Here is a 27,147-nt window from a genome sequence, read left to right as displayed (position 1 = left end):
CATCGTTAAAAGGTTAATCAGTCTAGTGCTCTACCTCATGTAAACCTCATGTTTAGATAGATATACAATATTTTGACTGGGAGTGGGAAAATTAACCATCTATTAATCATATGCATGTGTGGTTACAACATTGTTATCTGACATGCATTCATTAAAAATTATGTAAATGTAGACTGCTTTAACTTGCATAGTTATACTGAAAAGGGTATTTAATTTTATTCATTCAGTTTGAAAATGTAAGGTCATTAACATCTTATTTAAAAAAAATAGTAACTGCTTACATTAATTTTTATTGGAATGAGGCAAAGTTAAAAACAGAAAATCTAGTATTTTGATTCTGTTTCTTCTTATGTATTGTATGCCCTTCAGAATCTATTTAGGGTACTTACACAAGTGCTGTGTGATTATAAAGGATACTTGAAACCTTGAATTTTAAGTATTGTCCATAGTATTTTAAATGCTTTGGGCAACATTTGACCTAAGACCCTGTAATAATAAGCATGGACTATATCCTACAGCAGAATGTAACAGTTTATACAAAGCCTTCAAAGTTTTGCTTTCAGTAATTTAAACCCACTAAATAAAAAAGTAAATAACAAACTAATGTACATTTTTTAAAGACTTAAGTGCAAATAGTTGATGATAAGTTAATTGAGATCAGCAAATTCCGTATCAGTTACACATTTAAGGAAATGCTGAATATGTTGAGATATTTAATTAGTAGGTGGAAAAGTGCGTACACATAAGATATCTAACAAAGCATGTCTTACTCATAAACCAAATACCTAAATATTATGACGTTTGTCTGCATTAATATATGCAAATATTTGGCTCATATAGAAAATGGGGGTGGGTGAAAATTAAGATGTAAAATTAATTTACAGGTAATATATAGATAAGATATGATACTTTACATTAAAAAATAATAAGTCTGCAGGAATTTATACTTGTCTAAGAAGTATTACAATCAAAATTTATTTATGTACTCAAGTGTAGGAGTCCTGATAAAATTTGATTTTTATTGACATAACTGATTACCAAGGGTTATTTCAGATAATGTTTTTTCTCAAATATTTAAAAAATCTTCCTGAAAAAGAAAGGAATTTTATAACAGATGTTTAGCTGTGTAGAAAGTTTTCCTGTATTTTATTGATAGATTGATAAAGATGATGTATTTTTAAAACATTGAAATAATGATTGACGATCAAAATGATTTTGATGAAGTGAAACTTTATTTGTTTATTTGAGACACTTGCATGTGCTAAAAGACCATGCTCAGGATTTATTGTCAGTCTTTTCAGAGACGGATTTAAGTAGGGCAAGACTGTAGCGGGCCCCTCTTAGGCAGTCAATGGGCCCCTCTTATGAAAATTTATCTATCTGCCACTACTTTCCGAGGCTGTTTGTTTGTTTACAGTGAAATTCTATTGCATCAACAGGCAAGTAGTAAACAAATTTACTGGCCATCAAATAGGTAATATTTTGTCCTGAAGGGGTATTGATTTGAGTATCATAATTCCCTTCTTGTCAAATTTCATAGCTATATATATATAGCCAGCCTTTATAATTATTTCCTTGGACAAATAAGATATAAAACAATGTGGGTTTCCTGCTGTTCCTTAAACCATGACGAGATGTTAGATATATTGAGCTAACTACCCATGACAACCAAATATGAACATTTAGCAACACCTCTTTGAGATTCTGTCTGACAGTTCATCATGATAACAGAATATTTTACAAGGATGGCCAGGTTATTGTCTGAATGGAAGCTTGTAAACTGACTTAGCCGGGTTATTGTCTGAATGGAAGGTAGTAAACTGACATGGACATTAGATTAGAGTTATCATGACTTCTATAGAAATAAGACATATTTTGTTGATATGTTTACTATAAATCATCTGCTGTTTCCTTTGATTTATTGGTACTTAAGTGAGAGATGAAAAAATGAGAAGCATTGACATAGTTGAAGTTAAACAGATCAGGATGATCTAAGAAGACAAGAAGTTTATCTTGACAGGGATTAAGAAAGGGAAGGATTTCATTAACAGTACATGTATGATGTGGTTTATCCAATTACATTTATATAATTGTATTATACACTTGATTTGACCAGTCTGTGACATAAGGGTGTTGAAAGTTTAGTGGAATGTTCTTTTGAAGTTGGATTTGAAATGAAAATTGCCTAGAACTGTATGATGCTATTGTTTGTCTTGCCTGAAAGAAAAGACATGGAAGTTTGGTGAGAACTAGATACTGAAGATTATGATATTTTCTATAAAGTTGTATTACTATCAATACATATTAGTTTGATAACTATTTTGTGGCCCTGTCCCCTAGATCATGGTCTAGCAACTTTGAATTAATTAGCAATGTTGCTGTCCATATGAATAGATTGTCTTTTTTTTAATTTTCTGCCGGCAGGGGATACATATATCTATGTGTCAACAGTTTATTTAAGTTGAATAAAATTTGACGTTGAAAAGTCTTTGAAACCAACACCTTCTATTCCTCAAGGCTATGCAGATCCTTCAATCTCTGAGACTCAGAGTTATATCAAGGCAATCCTGTCAGCCTTTTGTTTTGCCATTTAAAAAAGGAAGGTTTAAACAATTTATCATACTGTTATTATGTAAGTTAATACTTCACAAATAACAAACCCTATTTGAGTCACATTGTAAATATGGCATTTATTAAGTGCATTAACATATGAATTAATGTCAACAAGATTACCTTGATATACACGTCTAAAGAAGGTGGATAGAGTTTTCTCCCTTTGTAAGAAATTACTCATGGTATAGCTAAAACATTATATAAATATTGATATTGGACAAGTACCAGACAAATAAATAGACAGTCTAAACTATTTTGAACTTTAACCTTTTAATGTAACATTTAGTGTTATTGTTTTGTAATTGAAGTTATGGGCTATTATGATTATTCTAAAATAATAATCATATAAAATCAAGTGCATTTTACTTGTATTTCAATGATTCACATTAACTACATCATTACAACCTAGCCTTCGAAGTATACAGGTCATTTACATGTTCATAATGGAAGAAATGAATGATTATATGAGGTGCATTGAAAATAAATTGATCACTGCAATGAAAAAAGATAAACTCATCAAAATGAAGCATATTCTAATAGCTATATTTTTTCATTTCAGATTCTTCAGACATAGTAGATAGTAATTTGAAGCTCATCCTTGGGTTGATATGGACCCTTATTTTACATTACTCAATCTCCATGCCCATGTGGGAAGGCGAAGAGCCCGGACCACAGGAAGGTGGCCCAACACCCAAACAAAGATTGCTCAACTGGGTACAAAGTAAAGTACCAGATATTCCTATCAAGAACTTCAACAATGACTGGAACAATGGTAAAGCCATTGGTGCTTTGGTTGATGCTGTTGGACCTGGTAGGTTAAGATAGAATTTTAATTGATAAAATTAGAATAAAACAAATGATACCTGTCACTCAGTCATTGAGTAACCAGATATTTGCTGAGTATGACCCAATAAGTATAGATTATCTGGTTTTCTACACATTGATATCGTAAAATATCAGCCGCAAGCCACAATGTGAACCTTTTTGGTGGGTGAGCATAGCGAACGAGCTAAAAAGTTTCACATTGTGTGGAGCGGCTGATATTTTACGATATCTATACGTAGAAAACCCGATTATCTGTTTATCGTTCTATTAATGGTGTTTTTCTCTCTCTCTAAGACAGTTTTACACTTGACAAAAGCAAGCTTGATAACATCTCCTCTCCCATTGTGACGTTGCTGATAACTTCTCTCACATTGTGACGTCACTGATTATGCCTGGTCTCGTTTTGAAGTCTTGATACGAGAATTACTGAGCGACAGAGCAGGGTGATATAGGCGTAGGAAAGGACGATAAGATCACATTTCCAATTATACAATGCAATACCAATACCAATACCAATACTTCTTTACCAAGACCCATAAGGGGCAATGAACATAAACAATTATAAAACAAGACATACAGAAACATTCATAAGACATAACAAGGCTTTAAAAAAGTTATATTTAGAGAAAACAGAAATACTGTTAAATTCATTTCAAAATATATATTAATGCCAGGAGAAATGAATAAAAAATGCATTGCAAAATCATTCCAATATCACAACAAAACCAAGGTTATGTGCCTTAAGCTTATATTCATAATTTTTCATTAAAAAACAACAGATTTCAAAATACCACTGTTAGATATTAAGATGTATTGGTATTTTGGTAAAATTAAATATTGAATTCATCCTTTACCTCACAAACTTATTTCTTACTATGATGATATAGTGAAGCTTCAACAGGTTGTCCTTGATTTCAATTATCCTACCCTAGCCATGAGCTAGATTCATACATTTGGGGGTTAACAATAGGAACAAAAAGGGTTAACATGGCTTTGATAAGTGAAATAGATACAGGACTTCTGAAATGATATACCAAAACATATTAAATTATTCAGTTTATAATGAAAACCAATAAACGAATCAAGGCCTTACAGAAATACAAATGACATTATCCTTGGGCCAATTGAACATTAGATTGCAAACTGCATATTAGTTCTTTCAGGAAGAATTCAGTTTTAACTGTTTTTTTTTTACAAACTATGAATAAATTAAAGTATGCATCTTTAAAAAAAAAAAACCACTAAGATACTTATTTCCATACCTATAAATATAAGTCAATATATATTATTTTTCTTTTTTCAGGTTTGTGCCCAGACTGGGAGGACTGGGATCCCAAGAATGCCAAGAAGAATGCCAAAGAGGCTATGGATGCTGCCGAGAAATGGCTTGATGTTCCTCAGGTATGAAACCCTATAATCAATGTTTAAAGAAACCTTTATTACAAAAATATTCTATCCAGTTAGAATCACATCCTTACTCTGTGTCATGAAATCAAAGTGTATACTTCTTTCCATGGATTGCAGTTGAAGGTGCAATATATTGCGTATCAACTAGCTTGATATAAAATATTGCATAATTGTTCACGCAGCGTAGGATTGTGGATGAGTAGTCAGGGTCAGGAAAGCACATCACAAGTGACTATGAAGTATGTTCTTCACTATATATATATACCTCAGTCTGTCCTATTATCTACTACCTGGATGTTACTTTGTAATTTCAAAGCAAACAGTTAGGGATATAAAACAGCCATGATTGTTTAAAGTTTATAAAGTTAAATTGTTAAGGGTCATAAAAAGACATAAATATTTTGGGGATAAGTGCTTGTTAAGCAAATCAAAATGGCTGAATCCCAGGAGTCTAAAAAAGAGGAAAAATGGATTTTTACTGAGGAGGAGGGATTTAATGTAAGTTTATTATGTACCTCATTCAAGGTTTGGAGCTACACATGTTTGTACTGTAAAAGTTCTGTTATGTTCAAAATCAAAAATTTGATGGTAGGTGATTTGTTAAAAAAAAAAGTATTTTACTGCTGCAATCTAATCTCAAATGTGTGCTATTGAATTGTTTCAATTTAACTAATTTCCTTTATAATTTTGTTTTAGCTCATCAAACCAGATGAAATGACCAACCCTAAAATTGATGAGATGTCCATGATGACATACCTTGCACAGTTCCCCAAGGCTAAACTGAAGCCAGGAGCACCACTCCGTCCAAAACTTAACCCAAACCGTGTCAGAGCCTATGGTCCAGGTCTGGAGCCCAAGGGTAACCAGGTCGGAGCACCTGCCAGATTTACCGTGGAGACATTCTCTGCTGGGTCAGGATCTTTAGAGATCACAGTATTGAATCCTAAAGGCGTAAAAGAACAGGTAACTTCTTGTTCACTATAGCTTTAAAAGAAATAAGTTAAAAGAATTATTATCTATTTTTGGATTGTGATGGGGGTATATTGTTATCATAAAGCCTTTTGGATATTGCAAAGTCTCTAAATTGGTGTAGATTTATATGAATGAAAAACACATTTTAGAAACAGAAGAAAGAAGCAGATAGAAATTTAAAATCAGTTAGGAAAGCTTTAACAAAAAACTGAGCATTTGAAATATTAAGAAAGGAGCACCTGTATACATGAATTCAATTTCAAATCATATTGAATCAAATAAATGAATTTAGTGTTGGTAGTTGATTGTTTTTGTATACTAATATCCTATAATTTTGTGTTTCAGTGTGAAGTTGTTGATAACAAGGACAGAAACATGACATACTCCTGTGTATATGTACCCAGCACAGAGGGAGAATATAAGGTAATATACATCATACAATAGAGCTTGAAATCATATAATCTAATCACCCCTTTTTTTCACAAAAGAACACATTTACCCAAAAGTCTGTCTTAATAGAAAATTTCCAGTCATTTACATGTGTGAAAAATTTATTAAAAACATAACAGTGCTAGTGAAGAAAGGGAAATAATTCAAACATAAATATAAGACTGCAATAGTGGCATTAATAAATATTGCCATTTACATAGTTAGTGTATGGTATTGATTTTGTCTATTGATAAGATTTTTGACAAATATGCCCCGAAAAAGAAGGACCCCAATAAACTCAAACATAAAAATGTTCATCATATCAAACTGGAAAGGAATTAATGTATTGATGTAAATCATTAATGATACCAAATATTAGTACATCAAAAGTTAACTGTAAATTTGTAATTTTATTATTAGGTCATCATTAAATTTGGTGCTAAAGAAGTCAACAAGAGTCCATTCAAGGTCAAAGTTGAAGGAGCAGCTGGTGATGCCTCAAAGGTCACTGCCGCAGGACCTGGTATTGAGAAAACTGGAGTTGTTGCCTCAAAGAGAACATACTTTGAAGTGTTCACCAAAAGTATGTATTGTATGAACCTTGCCTCATTTGAATGTGTTTTTATTGACATGGAAATAATGTTAGATGATTTAACTGATAGTTATCAATTGTAATACTTAGTTAGGTTTTGTTTTTTTGGATAACACTTGGTTACTGGCAAATGAAAATTTTACTTTAGAGCTTTTATTGAACAGATCCCTTCCCATTTATATTTGATCATTTTATGAGGAGTTTTCTAATGCAATATGCAATATGAAACACCACTTTTGATTGGATGCTGCTGGCTATCAATTCTAATGTACTGTTGGGGTCATAGGCAACACTGTTTCTCAGTTGCAGTTCACATTGATGGCATATTTAAAATTTGTAAATATTTACAAGTATTGTATTAGAATAGGAATAACAGTACTGTGTTTGAAGAGTTGCCACTATATAGATTGGATTTGATGCTCATAAATAGTTTCATTGGTTTCACTCTGTGTTACCTGTAAAACTGTCAATTGACAAGTGGCAATTCTTCGAATACTATACTGGTATTTTTTAATTCACAAACATTTCACAAACACATATACATTGTTTGGCTTACAGGCCATTTCACCAAATAATATTTGGTTCTATAAACTTTTTATAAATTATTTAGTAGTAAGGTTTTGTAAGGTTCAAATTATTTTTTGAAAGTAGTACTGACAATTTGATTATTTTTATAAGTTATTTGGTTCTCAGAAACTAAATAAATGAGGTTTTTAGATGGCATCAAATATAAGTAATTACTTCAACAATTTTATGACCAAAGATCCATTTGATGAATTCTTTATTTCTCTCAGCATATAATTTAGATGTCAATAAATTCTAATGTTATTTGTAAATTACCAAAGTTTTTCTTTAAGATTGTCTCCCCTTGACAAAAATTTGTAGGAAATTCAAGCACTTAAGTTTTTGTCTTTTTACATTCACTTTTTCTCAATGAATAAGCAGCTGTTGGTTGTTTTCCAATGACTGGGAACCAAATATTTTTTATGGCATTATCATATTAGAATAGATTGTTGTTTGAAAAGTAATTTAAGCTTCTAGTATATAGTCTTGTGTTTGAGCAGTTTTATCATAACTTAAAAGTGTTTGATTAGTGTACTAACTTGAACGTTATTATGTTGTTTAATTTTTAGTAGAATATTTCTCAAGTGGTAGATTCAGTGTCCATGAATTTACTGTACCAGTATATTGCCATATGCTGTTCCAACATCTATATATATTTTATGCTTCATAATGTTTTGTTTTGGTGTACAAGATTTTTCCAGGGAATTTTTGAAAAAAGACCTTAGTTACTACTATAAATATGAGTTCCCTGGAAGAATCTGTATGGGAAGTTATAATTTATTAAATGGTTGGAGTTTTAATTATAACACCCTTGCTTTCCTAAATTAATTTAATAGATTCTGGAGCGCCAATACCTAAAAAGGGTGAGTACATCGAGGAGACCTATTCTTTCCTTTCTCATTCCATTTGTTTCTACCTTAATCCATGCATATCATTCACTAAGCTTTATGCTTCACTCTGCACAGATATATGGTGGAGGATTATTGTTCTTTTACTAGTTTCATTGTTTGGATTCTCTACAAAGTAATGCGCAATGTTTTGCTTTTGATAATACTTCAATGGCTTTCTTAACATTTTTTTTTCAAAAATATTTTTAAAAAATTGATGAAAGATGCAAGATTTCTAGTTAAAAATTCAAATGTTTCCTAAATCAAAAGGTTGAAGTATTTTGATTAAAAAAAAAAGCAATTGAACAAACTATGATAAAAAAATAGAAAATATCTTTATTGGCTTTGGAAAATATGCAGTTATTGAAATATTTTTCGGTTAAATAAAGTGTTCTGTAAATTCAATACTTTCAATACCACTATAAATGCTTTATTTTTTCAAGATCATTGATAATCAAAATATTTGAACTTTATGCTTTTAGCTGTTGATTTGTAATGGATAGTTAACTTTGGCTTTGATTTGTGTTAAAATAAACATCAAAAGAAAAAATGAAAATTTTGCATTACTTATAAAAGGCTTTTTACACATCCTGTATTATGAATATCTGATATATATCAGTCAGTACAAACACAAACTAGTAAAAGAACCTTACAGAAATCGATATTCATCTTATATTTTCTATGTCTCACTATTTTCACAGTGTCTGTGGTTTGTTTTAATAAGTGTTAAATTTTAATCTGAAAAATTGTAAATTAACAAAATCCTAAAAAAAGAGATTCATTGGAATAACTTTATCCTATTTTGATAAATATCCAATCCTTAAAAGAGATATTTTTTGTCTGTCTTAATAATTCTGTTTTGCACATACAATGTCTTGTCCTTGTCGGTCTCTGTCATGCAGCCATTCTATGTGTCGAGTAATTGTAAATGTAGTAAGTCATTCACATGTACTTTGTTATCCACTGTAGTCCTCTTTTGTAACATCTATCTGTTCCATATTTTATTGAAAATCATACAATTTTGAAAACTATTTAAATGTACGTGTATTTGTATTGATATAAAATCCTATGGTCAAAATAACCCCACTTTTAACATTAACCTTTCAGTAGATCTCCTTTGAAGACTTTCTTTGAATAAAGCAAACAGAAATAAAAAAACATATTTTACCTGTTAAGTTTGATAGTTTTGAGTCTCAGTAACACAGAAATATTTCTTTTAACAACTCAGAAACTTTTGATTTGTCGTGTTCTCTTGTTTTAAGTTTTTTAATACTGAATTAATTACAGACTGTTTTACAGACTAAATTACCAAAATCTTTTACTTTTAATCTAGCTTATTTTAAATGTTGATACTTGTTTTACTTCTATTGAATAAAATGAAGATGTTTCAAAGAAATTGGATGTCATTTGTCTGAAATGTTTTGCTTCATGCAATTCGTTTTGAGTAATCTTTTCCACTGAAGGTCTGGCTTTAAGCCTGGAATGACACAACTATTTTAGCCAGATATAATACTAAGAACATTCAATTTCATACTTCATTTCATTCTCACATATCATATTTTATATCTTTCTTGAAGAATTGTATTTTATTTGTATATTTTTTATATATATAATACAATGTACACAGTAAGATGTGGGATTTAGTCTATTTATTATACTAGATACACAATATTTATTAGGAAATGTGGCAATTTATTGCAAAAGAAAACAAAAATCTTCATTTTCCTTTTCATTTATGTAGGTAGTATTGTATAAAAAAATTTAAAAGACATGTTAAAAGTAAAGTAAAAAGATGATTGCAGTTTATATTTATTTCTATAAAGTTTAAAAGGTAAAAATGAAAGTGAAAGTTTATAGATTATATTTGATTGAATGATAGCTAGGTACATTATGTTGTAAATGCTAGTCTTACATTTGTATGGAACTAATTATTTTTATCTGCATTAGAATTATTACATACCTGATTTTTATAATTATCCAACATTCCATTAATGCATAAAACATAGTATTCTTGATCTGCATTACGTCAATGTATGAAAAGTTAGCATGACTCAAGATTTCATTTGTGATTACTTATTCTCTGATTTGTTTTTTTAAAAGTTCTAATAAATATTTTGTTTGACCAATGTTTGAGTTTTGACATTTTTCATTTTATTTGCAGAAGCCGGCAAAGGAAATGTGGACGTTGTTATTCTTGATCCACATGGACGTAAAGACACCATTCGTCCAAGCATCAACCTGGCCCCTGGAAAAGAGAAGGAGGGAATTTACCTTGTAGAATATGTGGCTTTGGAAACTGGCTTACATTCTGTCAATGTTTACTTTGCTGGACAACAGATTCCTAAGTCTCCATTTGGTGTGGGTGTTGGAGCAGGTAAATACAACATTTTATAGCATCCTGATTAATGCACCCTATCCTGTCTAAATAAAAGTTTAGATTTTGTGCTTCATGTCCACGTTAGTTTATTGAATATTTTTTAGAACAAGGTTATATGTATAAATTTGTTATACAATGAAACAAATGAAAAGAGATTTAAGGTTCAAGAAATTAGAAAAAAAATAATACTGCCCACATTTGTTTTATGATTAGTGCTTGCCCAACAGGGAGATAACTCTTACGTAAGTAAAGTAATGGGGAACAAAGATATTCACAGTCAAAATCACTATTTCCAAGACACACAAGGAAAAATCGTGTAAATGGGAATAGACATCTGGCTGCTAAAGAGGAAATTTCAATCGAAGGAAAATGTGTCATAGATCCTAGTTTTTATTGTGTTAGCATACAGAAATGTTTGAAGTTTAAATATCAATGTTTTAGAATATTTTTACAATCTGCTTTCAAATGATGAAATTGATAAGGGTATTTGCCAGATAAAAATGATGTAATTGTGGAATCATGTGCATTGCTTTTAGCTATTTGATTACCATTTCATCTTTCACATTTTACAAGAACAGACAAATTGTTACATGTATATAGAATCTATTACTGTACACTGTAACTGTTTCTATTGTGAAGAACAGAATGATTTCTGTTGATAAAGTCAAAGTGCAATTCATATATAACCATTTAGAAATGAAAATATATTTAGCAAATATACAATTTTTCAGCATCAAATGCTAAAATGTGTTATGCAACTGGTCGTGGTATCCAACCAAGAGGAGTTAGGGTCAAGGACAATGCTCCATTCAAAATACACACTAAAGGAGCTGGAAATGCAGAGGTCAAAGTTCAGATCATTGGTCCAGGTAAATATTCCTATCTAGATTTTCATAATATGTGTAATGATAAGTCTGAAGACATCATGTTACTATTTGACATTGAATATTATAAAAGGGAACTTGTTGATTTGGCATATTTCTTTAATTTGGTCTGGTAAAAGCTTTGTGATTGTTTAACAGTCCTTTCATATAGTTATTTTGGTATTTTACTTACCAAGTTTCAGTGAGGGCAATTCTTTCATATAATAATAAGTTTTGATAATGATGAACCAAATTCATCAAAAAATATTTATGTTTAGTTCTTGTCTACAAAATACAAAAAAGAGTTAAATGTGAAATTAATCATTCAAAAATTTCTAGAAAACGACTTCACTTTAATCTGAACATAATTCTTTTAACCACAGGTGGTATAGAAGTCAAATGTATTCCACAAAAATCCAAAACTGAGGAAGGAGTGTGGGAATGCTCATACATGCCAATTAAACAAGGCCAATATATCATCAACATTACATTTGGAGGTGAACATATCACCAAAAGTCCATTTAAGGTTGACGTAGGTCCAACAAAGACCAGTAAGATTAGGGCCTATGGTCCAGGTCTGACAGGAGGAGTATGTAACCAACCAGCTAGGTTTACTGTAGAGACCAATGGAGAGGTTGGAGCTTTAGGTAAATATATATATATTAAATGCAATAAAATTGCTAAAATATTAAATATTGGTTTTTTTTCTTTTAGGATAAAAATAAACCTTTTTAATGGAAAAGGAAATTTCTTTTTTAATTCATCAAAGTTTTAAAAGAATTATGATATATTTTAATCAAAACAGTTGTGAACTTTTTTTCTGATTGGATGGTCAAATCATTTTTAGAGTCTGACATTAGAAACATTTACGAAGATAATTGTAAGAATATTGGTTAATGGTAATGTTTATGTTTTTTTCTAGGATTCTCAATTGAGGGACCATCAGAAGCTAAGATTGATTGTAAAGATAATGGAGATGGATCAGCAGATGTTACTTACTATCCCACAAGTCCAGGAGAATATGCTATCCATATCTTGTGTAACGAGGAGGATATACCAGAATCTCCATACATGGCTGAAATTACACCAGCTACAAATGCTTTTGATGCTTCAAAGGTAAAATATGTGGTGAACCTTTTGACATAGGAGAGATCACACCATCAGAAGCATTTTCATTACTCTTGACCCCCTCAGTGCTCACAAGCACTTTAATTTGATAGAATTTAATTACTAAGAATTAAAGATTTTTTAAGTAAGAGCGATTTTGCAAAATTTCAAAAGGTTATTAACACATTTCTGTAATAAAAGAATTTTCCAATCTTTCATTATTTTTTCCGTTTTAATGCTTTAATATTTTGACTTTTAGGTAACTGCAGAGGGTCCAGGTTTAGCTAAGACAGGTGTTACAGTTAACAAATGGGCAGAATTTACAGTAGATGCACGTAAAGCTGGAAAAGCTGCACTAAAGATCGTGTGTGAAGATGATCAACACAAACCAATTAATGTTGAAGTTGTTGACAAGAAGAATGGAACATACACATGTAAATACATGCCAAAGAAGATGTCCAAACACACCGTCACAATTACATGGGGTGGTGTACAAATTCCTAACAGTCCATTCAGAGTGAGTAGAAAATCAATTGAGGGATCACAATAGACCACTTTTGTGTTTGTCCGTCACCGGAAAAACTCATCAATTATGGGTGGCTTTATGATGTCTTTTACCAGATAGAGGGGATCGCCTTTATCCCTGCACTATTTACGTTCATCAAGCGTTTTAGTGATCGTCATTATGCAGGATAAACTAGAAATAATATTTGTTCCGTAGGTACCTAATCACAATTCCCTTATGATAGCAGTGCTGAATATCAATTATAAGAGTTTGATTTGCTGAATAATTCATGCAATATATATCATTATGATTTTATCCACCAATCGCTCAACAAAGGAACGAAAGTGACGCCGCCCCTAAATGACGAATGATGTTCACTAATACCAAAATTTGTTGTCTTTTGTATTATAGTATTTTTAATAGAACTTTTTTCCCGAAAATATGGCTTTCAAACATAACCAGTGCAGCAGATGAGAAACAAGAATAGTTTTTTTCGTCAGGCGAATTGAATGAATAAATTTATACAGGTGATGTGTTTTGATGCTTCTTTATTTTTGTTCGAACTTTCTGGAGAATTCAATATTTTTGTTTTTATTAAACAAAGTGCTTACTTACAACAACTGTATTATAATTACATTTTTTTGTCTTTAATATTTCTTCATATGATTTTAAAATTAAAACAAATGATTATTTCATGATAATTTGATTTGAAATTTGTTTCAGGTAAATGTTGGAGAAGTGAGTAACCCAGCTAATGTTAAGGTATATGGACCAGGTGTAGAGAAAGGTGTCAAGACATTCAAAACAACCTACTTTATTGTTGATTGTAAATTAGCAGGACCTGGTGAGTTATCTAACTTAGATGACAAGAGTTGTCTTTCTTATATGATTTCTGTTGAACTTTTTGTGTTCACAGAAATGATTTTACATTTAAATCAAAACTTTCCAATCGTTAACTAGTAATGTATTTTTGTTGTTTTTCCTTAAGATGTGTACTTTCTCTATAGTTTCTTTCAAATTTAAGAAAAAGATGTTTGTTAAAAGGTATGAAAACTTTCTTTAGCAACAAAATTTTAGTAAATCCAATTATTTAGTTTTCTATACAACAGTTTTCAATTTCATTTTCTAGTACTAACTTATTTTGTCTAGATGATTTTGATTTTACTATATAATATGACTGAATTAAAATCTTTGTTTATAGGTGATATTGCTATTGCCTTGACTGATGCCCAGGGTAAAGATGTACCTGTCAACACCATTGACAACCAAGATGGTACCTTCAAGATAGAATATACACCATCAAGTCCAGGAACATACACTGTCTCTGTCTTCTTTGCCAATTCAGAAATTCCTAAGAGTCCTATCAAGGTCAATGTTGAGTCAAGTATTGACCTTAGCAAGGTCAAGGTTGTTGGACTTGATACACGTAAGTTATGTTTGATTATATTGAATGGGGCTTTTGATGAAGAATTCCTTCATTTGTGATTAAATTGGGGAGGGGGAGTTTGTGATATGCTGTGAAAACTGGGTATCAATTTTCTGATATTTTAAAATCAGTTTCCCATTTTCGAGTTGAATTTCTTCCTTGTTGATAATAGAAGATCGAGTCTTGCATGCTCATTGCCCTTCATGTCTTTCCCCAGCAATCAAACTTGGTGAGAAGAGAGATATTTCAGTAATCACCAAAGGTGTAGGTAAAGCGGATGGACCTGTCAAAGTTACCATGACAACACCTAGTAAAAAAAAGGTTAACATCCTTCTTAAAGAAAGTATGGAGATACACAAAGGCCAGCTCATCCCTACTGAAGTTGGGCCACACATAATTGAAGTGACATATGGCAGTTATGTTGTACCCAAGTCACCATTTACTGTTAATGTCACATCCTCTATTGACCTCAGCAAGGTCAAGGTTGTAGGACTTGACACACGTAAGTGGGTCTGCTGCCCTTATGAATATGCATGTTTTATTTCAGATATTTACCCAGCCATCAGTTTTCTAACAAACTGTGTATGATTTGATTTTTTGTGTGATAACTATATTATATAACTCTAAGCTGCAGTCCTGAATCTTAGATAAAGAAATTATAATCCAGGATTAAGGATTGAGTTTTATTTCAACTCTATTACTGTTGGAAGATAGTAAACTCATCTTTAGTGCTGATACCATATTACCTTTAACATGGAATCAGGACTGGTAATTGAAGATGTTAATTATTATGATGCTTAAAGTTTGCAATATGCTTTTGACAGAAGAGAAAAAGTTTCCGCAAATACCTTTTTTTTCTTTGACTTATATTTTTTCCATATCATGAAACATTGTAATTTTATTTGATATGTTCATGTTATGTTTGAGGATACCCATTGAGGTTATCCAGTATAAATATATGAAATCAGGCTTTATATAGGAATTAGTTTTCGACTAAGAGAATGTGAAAAGTAAAAAGATTGGATGAAATTACCGTAAGCTGTTTACCCCATATATGAAGTGCTGAATTTAAAATCCAACTAATCAATATCAATCTTTCCTTGTTCACTTTTTAATCTTGTCTTTGAACACACGTACATGTGTAATCTTGTCTTTGAACACACATACATGTGTATCAAGGAAGAATTATTTCTCATTAACATACTATGAAGTTTTCATGCATATTTTGATTTTCACTGTTTTATTGACAAAAATATATGGAGAAACCTTCTCAAATATATAGGATAAAATATTTCAGATGTTTCAAAATGCTCAGATATTTCACTTGGTAACTTATTTGCTAACTTTTAGCAAAATTAAATTAATTTTAACATATACTTATGAATATTTTCTTTTGTTTGTTCAAATCTGAAGTAATAAAATATTTTCTGCTATCAAAGAAATGTAAATTTGAAAATTAGATCTGCCTTGCAGAGTTCGTGTCTTCTTCTTTATACTACATCTTCGAACTATCCTTCTCTTCTTAGCAATTAAAGTCAATGAGAAACGAGAAATTTCTGTCATAACCAAAGGCGTTGGAAAAGCAGACGGACCTGCTAAGGTCACAGCTACAACTCCATCTAAGAAGAAAGTTGAGGTCCCATTGAAGGAAACCCCAGAAGGTTATGTAGGTAACCTGACCCCAACAGAGGTGGGAAAATACACTGTTGATGTCTCATACGGAAGTGCTGTTGTACCTAAATCTCCATTTACCGTTGATGTAACACCTGGCGTTGACCTTGGCAAGGTCACCGTTACAGGACTTGATACTCGTAAGTCGGCATGATGTTTGTTGTGTTTAACCAGCCAAATTTTCATTAACAGACAAGAATGTAATTTATCCGAGTATTTTGCCTGCAGTACAAATAAACTGAGAAGTCATTTTAAAAGTTTTAAGTATGCGCTGAAGTAAAAGCAGTTACAATAAAAGGAAAATCTGGTTTGAGTTGCTATTAGTAGTTGAATGTAGTAGTTAAATTATAATAATGCTTTGTTAAGCTTCTAATCTTTTTCTTCTTTTTGAACTTATGCAAAGAAAAGAATTGTTGACCAATTGTGACCTAAAGGGTTAAGGACCTGAAATTTTTCTTTATGGCTGCATTTGTTTCTTTTCCCAGCAATAAAACTTGGAGAGAAAAGGAATATTAAAGTCATTACAAAGAGTGCTGGAAAGTCAAATGGGCCTGCAAAGGTTACTATGACAACACCCTCTAAAAAGAGGTTTGAAATCCCTGTTAGAGTTACTTCAGATGGTTATGAGGGCCAGCTTGTCCCAACAGAAATTGGACCACATAAAATTGATGTTACTTATGGCAGCTCTGTTGTTCCAAAATCTCCTTTTACTGTCAATGTCACCCCTGGTGCTGACCTTGGCAAGGTTAAGGTTACTGGACTTGACACTCGTAAGTTGTACATGTGGTTCTGTCGGATTGTCTGTTTTTACATGTTATGTAAACATCTTGTAAAGTGTTCCCTGTTTTTTATTCATTTTGATTGTCTGTTCTGTAAGTGTTTTGTTTTTTTACATTGTCAAGTCTCTCATGAATGTGTTAAATTGTTTGAATGTTTGTGTTTGCTTCAATGGAAAAAGTGTTGTATTTGAATGTCTGTGTTTTCTTCAATGTAGTGGTACATGTGCCACAACACATTTATTTTGTGAGTCAGGTCATGACTGAAATTCCTCCTTATTCCCACTTATTTTATTTCCATTTTTATTTGCCTTAGTTAGATTTTGTATTTAGTTTGTATGCATCTAATTTTTTATGTGTATTTAGTGTATGACCTTACTGTTTCAGCTTTTCCGTTGTTAATTTTTTTTTCCTTTTTAGTTTCTTATTTCTTGTTTATTTTTACTATAAATCTTTTGAAAGACAAATAGAAGAACTTTTTTTTAAATGAATTTTATTTCCTCTATGTACTTTAGAGTAAACATTTCATAATGATCTTGCATTCTATTTTTAAATATTTAATGCATGCATCTATATCTGTTTTAAAGGAAAATCTTTTTATACTTCCTAATTCTATTTTCTTTCTCAGCAATTAAAGTTAATGAGAGACGAGATATTGCTGTTTTAACAAAGAGCGCTGGCAAATCCGATGGGCCTGCTAAGGTTACTATGACAACACCCACTAAAAAGAAAGTTGAAATTCCTCTCAAAGAAACCCCTGAAGGTTTTGTGGGTCAACTTGTTCCAACTGAAGTTGGACCACACAAAGTTGATGTTTCCTATGGAAGTTCTGTTGTACCAAAATCTCCATTTACTGTAGATGTCATACCTGGTATTGACCTTAGCAAAGTCAAGGTTACTGGACTTGATACTCGTAAGTTTTGGCACTATCATGAGATTTTTGGAATAAAACTTTCTTAGGTTCACATCTAGATTGGTTTCATTTGGTTTCAATATATATTGAAAGAATACAAATGAAATAATTCCAAGTTCATATGTTAGAAAGGTTTCGATGGTTTTAAATATCTTCATTCTTCATTTGAATTGTTACAATGAGAAAAACAGTGAGATTTAAAAGATGTTTAATTCATATAAATACATTTGAATATTGTGAATGATTTTTTTTTCTAAACTTTTTTAGTTGTCAGAAAAAAGGATAATAAACATAACAAGAAAATTACACAAGGTGACGGATTAAGAAATATGGGAGTCCCAGTTTTAGATTACCTGGCCCTCTTAGTCATAGCGATAAATGCTAGCTGATGGTCACAGACTCCAAAGATAATCAGTACAATCTTTGAAAATCACTAACAATCCAGATAAAATTCCACTAATCCTATTTTAAAAGAATCAAAAAGAACTGTTAATTCTTCTTTTCCTAGCAATAAAAGTTCAAGAGCGACGAGATATTGCAGTTTTAACAAAGAGTGCAGGAAAATCTGATGGGCCTGCTAAGGTTACCATGACAACACCCTCTAAAAAGAAAGTTGAAATTCCTCTCAAAGAAACCCCTGAAGGTTTTGTGGGTCAACTTGTTCCAACTGAAGTTGGACCTCACAAAGTTGATGTTGCCTATGGAAGTTCTGTTGTACCAAAATCTCCATTTACTGTAGATGTCACACCTGGTGCTGACCTTAGCAAGGTCAAGGTTACAGGCCTTGATACTCGTAAGTTGCCACCATCATGAGTAAATTCAGAATAAAACTTTCCTAGGCTCAAATGTTTATTGGATTTACATTTGGGTTCAGTGAAGAATGAACTCTATTAAAATGCACACGTTAAAAAGTTCAAAAGTTTCAATGCATTTAAATCTCTTCTTTCAGATTTTCCTAATGAGGAAATTATTTTTCTACATTTGACGGGCTGGCATTTTCAGAACATTTCTGCGTTCATTTCTTCTTTTTATTTATGTGAGAAAAAATAGGAACCTAAAATGATAGTTCAATATAAATCATTTTGATGCATTACTAAAATGTAGATACAAATAACTGCTACTGACCTTTACTTCCAATGAGGCTCCTGCAATTTTGTTAAAAAAAGGACTATACAATCTAGGAGATTTTTGCAAAGAAATTTGATTTAAAGGCTAGGGAATATAAAGTTAATCAAACAAATATAAATACATTTGCATATTATGAAAGTTGATGATTGGTTGATTTAAAAAATAAAATAAATGAATGGACAGGACACTAAAGGGATATGTAGATTGACATTTCAAATTTGAGTAAATAAGGGAGTCATCAGCCTTAACTAACTTACCTAACTCTCTTGGTTATTGTGCTAAATATCAAGTAAACTCCAAAGATATCCAGTACAACCTCTTTGCAATTCAGATAAAATTCTACTAATTCAATCATATGAATCAATTAGTACGGTGAATTCTTCTTTTGTTAGCTATTAAAGTTCAAGAGAAACGAGATATTGCTGTTTTAACAAAGAGTGCTGGCAAATCCGATGGGCCTGCTAAGGTTACCATGACAACACCCACTAAAAAGAAAGTTGAAATTCCTCTCAAAGAAACCCCTGAAGGTTTTGTTGGTCAACTTGTTCCAACTGAAGTTGGACCACATAAAGTTGATGTCACCTATGGAAGTTCTGTTGTACCAAAATCTCCATTTTCTGTCAATGTCGTCCCTGGTGCTGACCTTAGCAAGGTCAAGGTTACTGGACTTGATACTCGTAAGTTACATTATCATCATGAATGTTTAGGAAGGGCATCATACTAGATAATCATGGTGATTGAATCCTTGTGCTCAGAATATCAGATTATTTGGATTGTTTATTGGTGTTCTAAAAAGTAATGAATGATTCAAATTGGAAGTGTACATTGTGGGAAATGTGTTAAAACAAAAGTGAATTTATGTATCATCAATCATAAAGTGTTGTTGTACATGTGATTGCATGGTTTGTGTCCATTGAGATGAATTGTACATGCTGGAGATGTCTAAATGTGTATGTCTCTTGTTCACACACACACCTGTTTTAAAAATGTACAGACCTTTCCTTTTTAAATATTAAATTTGAATTATGTTATTAGAAAATGTGTTTGGTTTTTCATAGACCGGTTATACTTTTAAACATTAATTTACTTTAAACTTATTTATATTTTGAAAAAATAATGTTGTTTATTTTTATAACTTTATTGTATTTTCCTCGCCTCTTCTCTTTCTGATTTTTTATTTTTTTTTATCTTCCATTTACCCCTCACATTTCTCCCTATTTCTATTGTCTGTTCTATGAAAAAAAGCATGACATATGTGCTTTGTCTCTTTCATAGCAATTAAAATTGGTGAACAAAGAGATGTTGCCATTCTTACCAAGAGTGCTGGACCATCTGATGGCCCTGCCAGGGTTACTATGACAACACCAAGTAACAAGAAGGTTGAGGTTCCAGTCAAGTTGGTACCAGAGGGTTATATTGCTCAAGTTGTTCCATTTGAACTTGGACCCCATAAGATAGATGTTGCCTATGGAAGTTCACCTGTGCCTAAATCACCATTCACAGTTGATGTTGTCCCTGAGGGAGCTGGTAAAGTGAAAGCCTTTGGACCTGGTCTTACTGGAGGAAAAGCATTCGAACCAGCAACCTTTACCATTGATACAAGGGAATGCACTTCTCCTGGTGAATTAGGAATCAATGTTGATGGACCTATGGAATGCCAGATTGATGTGAACGAGAACCCCGATGGTACCGTTAATGTATCGTACATGCCTGAAAAGCCGGGTAATTACAACATTGATGTTACTTATGGAGGAATCCAAATTCCTAAGTCACCTTTTAAACCCAAGATTGAACCAGGAAAACCAACAAAGGATCTGAGCGGTGTCAAAGTCTTTGGACCAGGAGTAGACAAAGCGGGTAATGAATGGCACTTGCATGGAACGAATATTTACCAATGTATGATGGAGTTATCTCCCCTTGTAAGATACTACTTGCTTTGATGTGATTATGCAATAACCAGGGCTGTATGTATATAGAATAACAATGTATCTAACTGATTTCTTGTGCTTTCTCTAGGTTAAGGCTTGTTGGATGATTGAACTTGCTTATCTCTGACTTCCGACTTACAAATAGCATGAAGATAAATTGGTGCAAATGATGTGAAATATATTAAACCAATCCAATATAGTTTGATGTCTGCATGACATTACATTACAGAAAGTTGACCTAGCACTTGTTAATATTTGTGTGTTTATATGATGAAATGTTTAGTGTGGATATGACTACTGAACTTGATGTTTGTGTGTTTGCAGGTCAAATTTATACTAATGAATATATTAGCTTTGTTGATGTTGTAAATAAATGAAAAATTAACACTGTGTTTGATTTAAGATCCTTGTAAAATTTGTGTGGGATATGCATAGATAGAATCTGTTTATTACATGTTTGTTATGATAAGTGAATTTACATTATAACCGAGAGAAACTTTTTTTTATATAATTCACTTAATTTCAGGTGAATCAGTCCTAGATAATTATCATGACAGTCATTAACTGTATTAATGTACATTATCAAAGAAAATAGTGTTTTTTAATTCATGACAAATTCAATACAGTAAGATTATAAAATCATTTTTATATAGACAACATTGCATATGCCGTGTGCAGAAAAAACTTGTCCTTCTGTTTAAATGGAGGTTATCTCCCTTGTCCTTCTGTTTGAATGGAGGTTATATCCCTTGTCCTTCTGTTTAAATGGAGGTTATCTCCCTTTGTCAACAGTTATAAGTCTTTTGTTAGCCATTCAAAAATGTCTTAAGACAGACTTCATGTTCCCAGGACAGTTAATATTCCAGCATATTTGTAGAAGTAATCAAGATATAATCAAAGTTTGCTTTACAGCTTGTCCATTGTATTGATATCAAACTTTGAATATGACACCTTTCTATTACCATGTTGTACTAAACTGTGTTTCAAAAAGATCATAAAAAAGCATGTGTTGTTTTAAAAAAAAATCAATATTGTTCCCATTTTCAAAAATTTTAAAGGAAGACAATATACTCGCCCTGATGATACAGTACAAAAATTTACTTAAATGAGATCAAACATACATCAAATGTGTTTAATAGGCCTTTTCTTTTGATATAATTGCTCGTTTACATTAATGCAGAAATTATATATTATAATTAATGCTTTTGTATTTCGTGTAGCATTTACAAAAATACTATATTTGTACAAAACACCATATCAATATTATTGTATACTTACAAGTTTTATGTATAATTAAGACTCCTTTTATTTACTTGACATTTTGCAGTCATAGAAACAATGAATAATTTTACTGAAAAGTATAATAAAAAATGAACCAAATTAAGCTTATTAGAAAATTTTATTAACAGTGCAAGTATTTTTAGACAGGATTGGGAAGTGACCTTTCTAAAGTGATGGTATGAAATCTGCTTTTTTTTTTTTTACCGTATATCATAATTGTAATAAGTGTGAATTGATGTGCCAGCTCCAAGCCTATGTGCTAATTTACTTACAACTTTATAAACAAGAATACAAGTCAGTTATATTATATGGAATTTATTTTAGACTAGGGTTTTACTAGTCTTAGATAATTATCTATCAGCTTTAAATTTATTTCCGAAGTTTTGTTTAATGGAACCTAAGGAACACATATGGAACAGGGAAAGTGACCATTATTTCTATGAAATTTTAGCCAGTCATGGTAAACAAATTCATATTTTTAGTGTTGTGATCTTATCATTTTAAAAACTTTAAACATAAATGGTGAATACAAACTGCATGAGTCATGTAAATTGAAAATGGATGAGGTTAATTGTGTGCCTAGATTTTGTCCTCAAAGACAAGTGAAATGATTTGAACGAAATCATTTAGTGATTTGTGTTTTTGTTGTGTTTTATAGGAGTGTTCTTGGATTCACCAACAGAATTCACAGTAGATGCCAAGTCTGTCTCCCCCAATGGTACAGGCACTGTCAGAGCTATTGTCACCAATCCATCAGGAACCAAGAATGACACCAACGTAGATAACAAGAAAGACGGAACCTACAGTGTTTTATACACACCTGTGGAAGAAGGTAATAATTTGGCCATTTACAGTAAAAACTAATTTAATCATACCAAATTATCTTACCATTTGCAGTAATAATAGTTTAATGATCCCATTCTAGATTCTAAGCTTGAAATTACATTACATTGCTTTAAGTATGGAAATCATATACAAGGCATTAATTTGGCTAGGAATTATATAAAAATTTATATAAAGTTTTGTCTTTTTCGTGAGATCAATATTTATTATTTCAGATTTTTATTTTTATCATATTTTGACTGCAGTTTGAATTAATTCACTTAATTTCTGATATCAAATTTATCAACTTTTTGGTGCTACATCATGTTCAATGGTAATAGATCTTTCATTTTGTATGACATAGACTGACTAAAAATTATTGTATTATAGGAACAATGGCAATCGATGTTACATATGATGAAATGCCTGTTCCCCAGAGTCCACTCAAGGTCAATGCCACACCAGGTAGTGATGCCACCCGTGTTCGAGCTTATGGCCCAGGTTTGGAAGGAGGTATTACCGACAAGAAACAGGAATTCACTGTTGACATTAAAGGTGCTGGACAAGGTGGATTGGGATTGGCTATTGATGGCCCAGCAGAGACACAGATTGGATGTAAAGACAACCATGATGGAACTTGTACCGTGGATTATCTTCCAGTAAAACCAGGAGATTATGCAGTATCTATCAAATTTGCTGAACAGGATATTCCAGGTATCTCTCAAAACTATTCAACTTCTTAGTCTGTAAATATCAATGGAATAGTAATAAAGTAAGCTGAAACAAAAAAGTATGATTTTTGATTTGATTTACCCTTCATTTATTCTATTTTTGTTTAGTTATTTATAAGATATTTAATTTAAATTACCTTAGCTGTATTTAGCACAACTTTTTGGAATTTTGGATCCTAAATGCTCTTCAACTTTGTACTTGTTTGGCTTTATTAATATTTTAATATGAGCGTCATTGATGAGTCTTATTTAAAAGAAACGCGAGTCTGGCGTACTAAATTCTAATCCAGGTACCTTTGATAAATATTTAATGTTGCCTCCCTTTCGTTTGTGTGCCTTGAGTTATCTTTCTTTGTATATTAGTAATGCATTGATTTCTATGACAGGTTCTCCTTTCAATGTAAAGGTAAAGAATGATGTTTACCCCAACAAAGTTCGTTGTTATGGACCAGGGTTGGATAAGACCAAGGGTGTACGTACTGGGGCACCTGCTACGTTTACTGTTAACACTGCTGAGGCTGGAGAAGCTCCATTAGAAGTCAGCTACATCGATGCTACAGGTAAGAACAGTCTACAGACATATAAATAACATCAATTGTTTTGTTTTCCAACTTTTTATCAGTATGAGCTGTATGACCTTTATATTGCTCCTTGAGTAATAATAATTCATGCTTTATTAATTGAATGTGAAAAAGTTTCAGAAACATTAGATGTCTAATGGTTTAATGATATAAAAGTAATCAAAACATTTTCTTAAGACATTTCAGCCACTGACTTCCTACAGTTTCTTTATTATCCTTCTTAACTTCATGGTTGACATGTTTCCTATTGGAATTTTGAAACAAGAATGATATATAATGATTTTAAAAACAGATATTTTTTTTAATCCTGTCAAGAACAGCAGCTTTAAAAATATAAGTGTAGCTCTTTATAATTTCACTATTAATATGGTTTGTGATTGCAGGCAAGGCTAACCCAGTTGATTTAGTTCCTGTATCAGAAACTGAAATCCAAGCTACCTACTATCCTAAAGACGAAGGCAAATCTAAAGTTGATGTACAATATGCAGGAAAACCAGTACCTGGAAGGTAAGGCATCTTACACAACAGGATAGTCGGACTCTCAAAGTAAAACAAGGTGGCACTGGGGTTAGAACTTTCAATGTATTAAGGAATGTAGTGAATATTTTCTATACAGATATTTTCTAATTAATTGGTCTTTTTAATTTATGTGCATTTAAAAGATTACTTCAATAGTATGTATGCAAGAAAATTTAATAGTGGCAGTTGGTTTGGGTTTTTTTTGGTTATAGTAAAAAAGATTTTGAAATATTTAAATGGTATTAATTTTACAGTCCATTCCCAATGGAAGTGTTCCCAGGAGCAGATGCCAGCAAGGTTCTTGTTTCTGGACCAGGTGTTGGAAAGAACGTTCATGCTAGTATGCCTGCTCAATTCACCATTGATACACGTAATGCTGGAATTGCTCCACTTGATGTTTTAGTACAGGTACATAATGTTATTTATGCAAATAAGTTAAAACAAATTCATAATCATAACAATATGCTGCTGTGGAATAGAATAGTATTGTATGCATAAATTTAATTACAGCATACTATTAATTTTATAGCTTACAAGTCTCTTGAAAGTCTGTTAAATTTATTATTATTCCAGTAATTTAAATGGCTTGGCTCTAAAACAAAATTTGAAACTGAATTATCAGCAGCTGGCTGTAAACTTTGAAATAAGATATTCCTTTTGAATTTAAAGGCAAATTTTCAAATTTATTATTGTATAAAAAAATATATATTACCAACATAATGGCTGAAATATGAAGGAAATTGAAATATCATATATGAAAAAGAATCTGTTATCTTTTTGCTATTGTTGGCTTATGTCAATATATTTAGAAGTGGGGATATCTATCTTTTCATCTGTCAGTTAAAGATTGTTTATTGTTTATAAGATATACAACTAATCATTTTAACTTGATTGTATCAATCATCGTTTCTGGTGGAAATCTTTTCTCCGATTGACAAGTCTTTGTTAAGTATGTATATTAATTGATGTTGAGGGAAATATTTACAATTCTTAAATCAACACTGCTATGTATGTGGTGATTTAGGAAACATCCCAAACTTTATGATTCTGGAAATAGACATAAAAAGTAAAAATAAAATAAATAAAGTTACACTGTATCATGTTATTTCTCTTTCACAACCTCAATCAATTAAATTCAATAAAAAAAAAAAACAATGAGGAATTTGCGTATGCATTTTGGACATAACATCTATATTATGTAATAGTAAGAACATCAAATATGTCAATTCTTGTTTGATGTCTATCTGGAAATTTGCAGGCTGTATAAACTCTAGAGAAGTAATTAGTTAGCTTAACGATATAAACACTTGAGACTTATCAACAATTTCTTTTATTTTTTAGAGACCTGATGGTTCATTAATTAAACCAAAGGTCACAGATAACGGAGATGGGACATTCGCAGTACAGTATATACCTGATGATTTAGGTACATATGTACTGAGAGTCAAGTATGCTGGAAAGGATGTACCTTGCTCACCATTCAAAGTCACCTCTCATCCTACAGGAGATGCCAGTAAATGTGTTATCAAAGGTAAGTTGGTAGCTGTAGGATAGACTTTTACATAAACCTGTTTAAAAAAGTTGAAAGGGATACAAATATGGTCACCTGGTCTTCCACTTCTACCAGTAACATACATGCTGATGGGCACCTGTTTGCTGTATTGGGTGTACCAATATGAAGCCATATCTATTGAAAATGAATACATTGAATGTGATGCTTGGTCGATGGAGAGTTCCATTCTCACAGCTTATTGAAAAATCCCTGCAAGAAAACTTTCATGATCTTGCAGGTAACTTGTTGCAAGGGAAAATCTCTGTCACTTTGGAACAAGCGCTCTATCCAGTGGCAGTCAAAATATTCTACCCTTATCCTGATCAGCTAACTCTGTAGATCTTACTTACCCTTCAGATTAATTGTTAGTATGTTCTTTCCTAGCTGCGGAACCGTAGCTCTTAGGTCCTTATGTTATTTTATATTATTCACGACGAGATTCAATATGGCCGAACAAAATAGGTGGAGAATGTATACAAATGGAAATAATTAGATAATAGTGTTTAGGAAATGAATATTCAAACATAAATAGGTACGTCATATCCTAGAAAAATATCTAACGAAACGAACTATATATATTGACAAGCTTTGCATTGATTATAAACAATAATTTTTTGGCAAATAAATGCGACCTGAACCTGGGTCGCAATTCCGAACGTTTTAAAATAGGAAAAATCC

At 31.7% G+C, this 27,147-nt stretch overlaps 1 protein-coding gene across 18 annotated transcripts in view; it reads left to right on the top strand.

Annotated features, from left to right (window-relative positions):
- LOC143048656 (filamin-A-like) overlaps positions 1-27,147 on the top strand; it is a 65,980-nt gene that overhangs the window by 16,234 nt on the left and 22,599 nt on the right. For 5 of the 18 annotated variants that reach the window (XM_076222490.1, XM_076222466.1, XM_076222476.1 and 2 more), the window contains exons 3-28: positions 3,173-3,424; positions 4,742-4,839; positions 5,542-5,808; positions 6,163-6,240; positions 6,667-6,829; positions 8,239-8,265; positions 10,451-10,663; positions 11,398-11,535; positions 11,913-12,176; positions 12,452-12,645; positions 12,896-13,153; positions 13,865-13,985; positions 14,343-14,567; positions 14,785-15,069; positions 16,094-16,378; positions 16,724-17,008; positions 17,643-17,927; positions 18,436-18,720; positions 19,448-19,732; positions 20,331-20,912; positions 22,923-23,096; positions 23,477-23,800; positions 24,204-24,377; positions 24,782-24,905; positions 25,172-25,325; positions 26,259-26,448. In XM_076222490.1, coding sequence (XP_076078605.1) covers positions 3,173-3,424; positions 4,742-4,839; positions 5,542-5,808; positions 6,163-6,240; positions 6,667-6,829; positions 8,239-8,265; positions 10,451-10,663; positions 11,398-11,535; positions 11,913-12,176; positions 12,452-12,645; positions 12,896-13,153; positions 13,865-13,985; positions 14,343-14,567; positions 14,785-15,069; positions 16,094-16,378; positions 16,724-17,008; positions 17,643-17,927; positions 18,436-18,720; positions 19,448-19,732; positions 20,331-20,912; positions 22,923-23,096; positions 23,477-23,800; positions 24,204-24,377; positions 24,782-24,905; positions 25,172-25,325; positions 26,259-26,448 — 5,730 coding nt within the window. The remainder of the gene's footprint in view (positions 1-3,172; positions 3,425-4,741; positions 4,840-5,541; positions 5,809-6,162; positions 6,241-6,666; positions 6,830-8,238; positions 8,266-10,450; positions 10,664-11,397; positions 11,536-11,912; positions 12,177-12,451; positions 12,646-12,895; positions 13,154-13,864; positions 13,986-14,342; positions 14,568-14,784; positions 15,070-16,093; positions 16,379-16,723; positions 17,009-17,642; positions 17,928-18,435; positions 18,721-19,447; positions 19,733-20,330; positions 20,913-22,922; positions 23,097-23,476; positions 23,801-24,203; positions 24,378-24,781; positions 24,906-25,171; positions 25,326-26,258; positions 26,449-27,147) is intronic. The other 13 variants (XM_076222594.1, XM_076222459.1, XM_076222495.1 and 10 more) reach the window with 12 other exon arrangements.

Source organism: Mytilus galloprovincialis, chromosome 1, assembly GCF_965363235.1.
Source record: "Mytilus galloprovincialis chromosome 1, xbMytGall1.hap1.1, whole genome shotgun sequence".
Lineage (NCBI taxonomy): Eukaryota > Metazoa > Mollusca > Bivalvia > Mytilida > Mytilidae > Mytilus > Mytilus galloprovincialis.
Note: the sequence above shows the minus strand (reverse complement) of the source record. Positions and strands in the feature narration are given on the sequence as shown.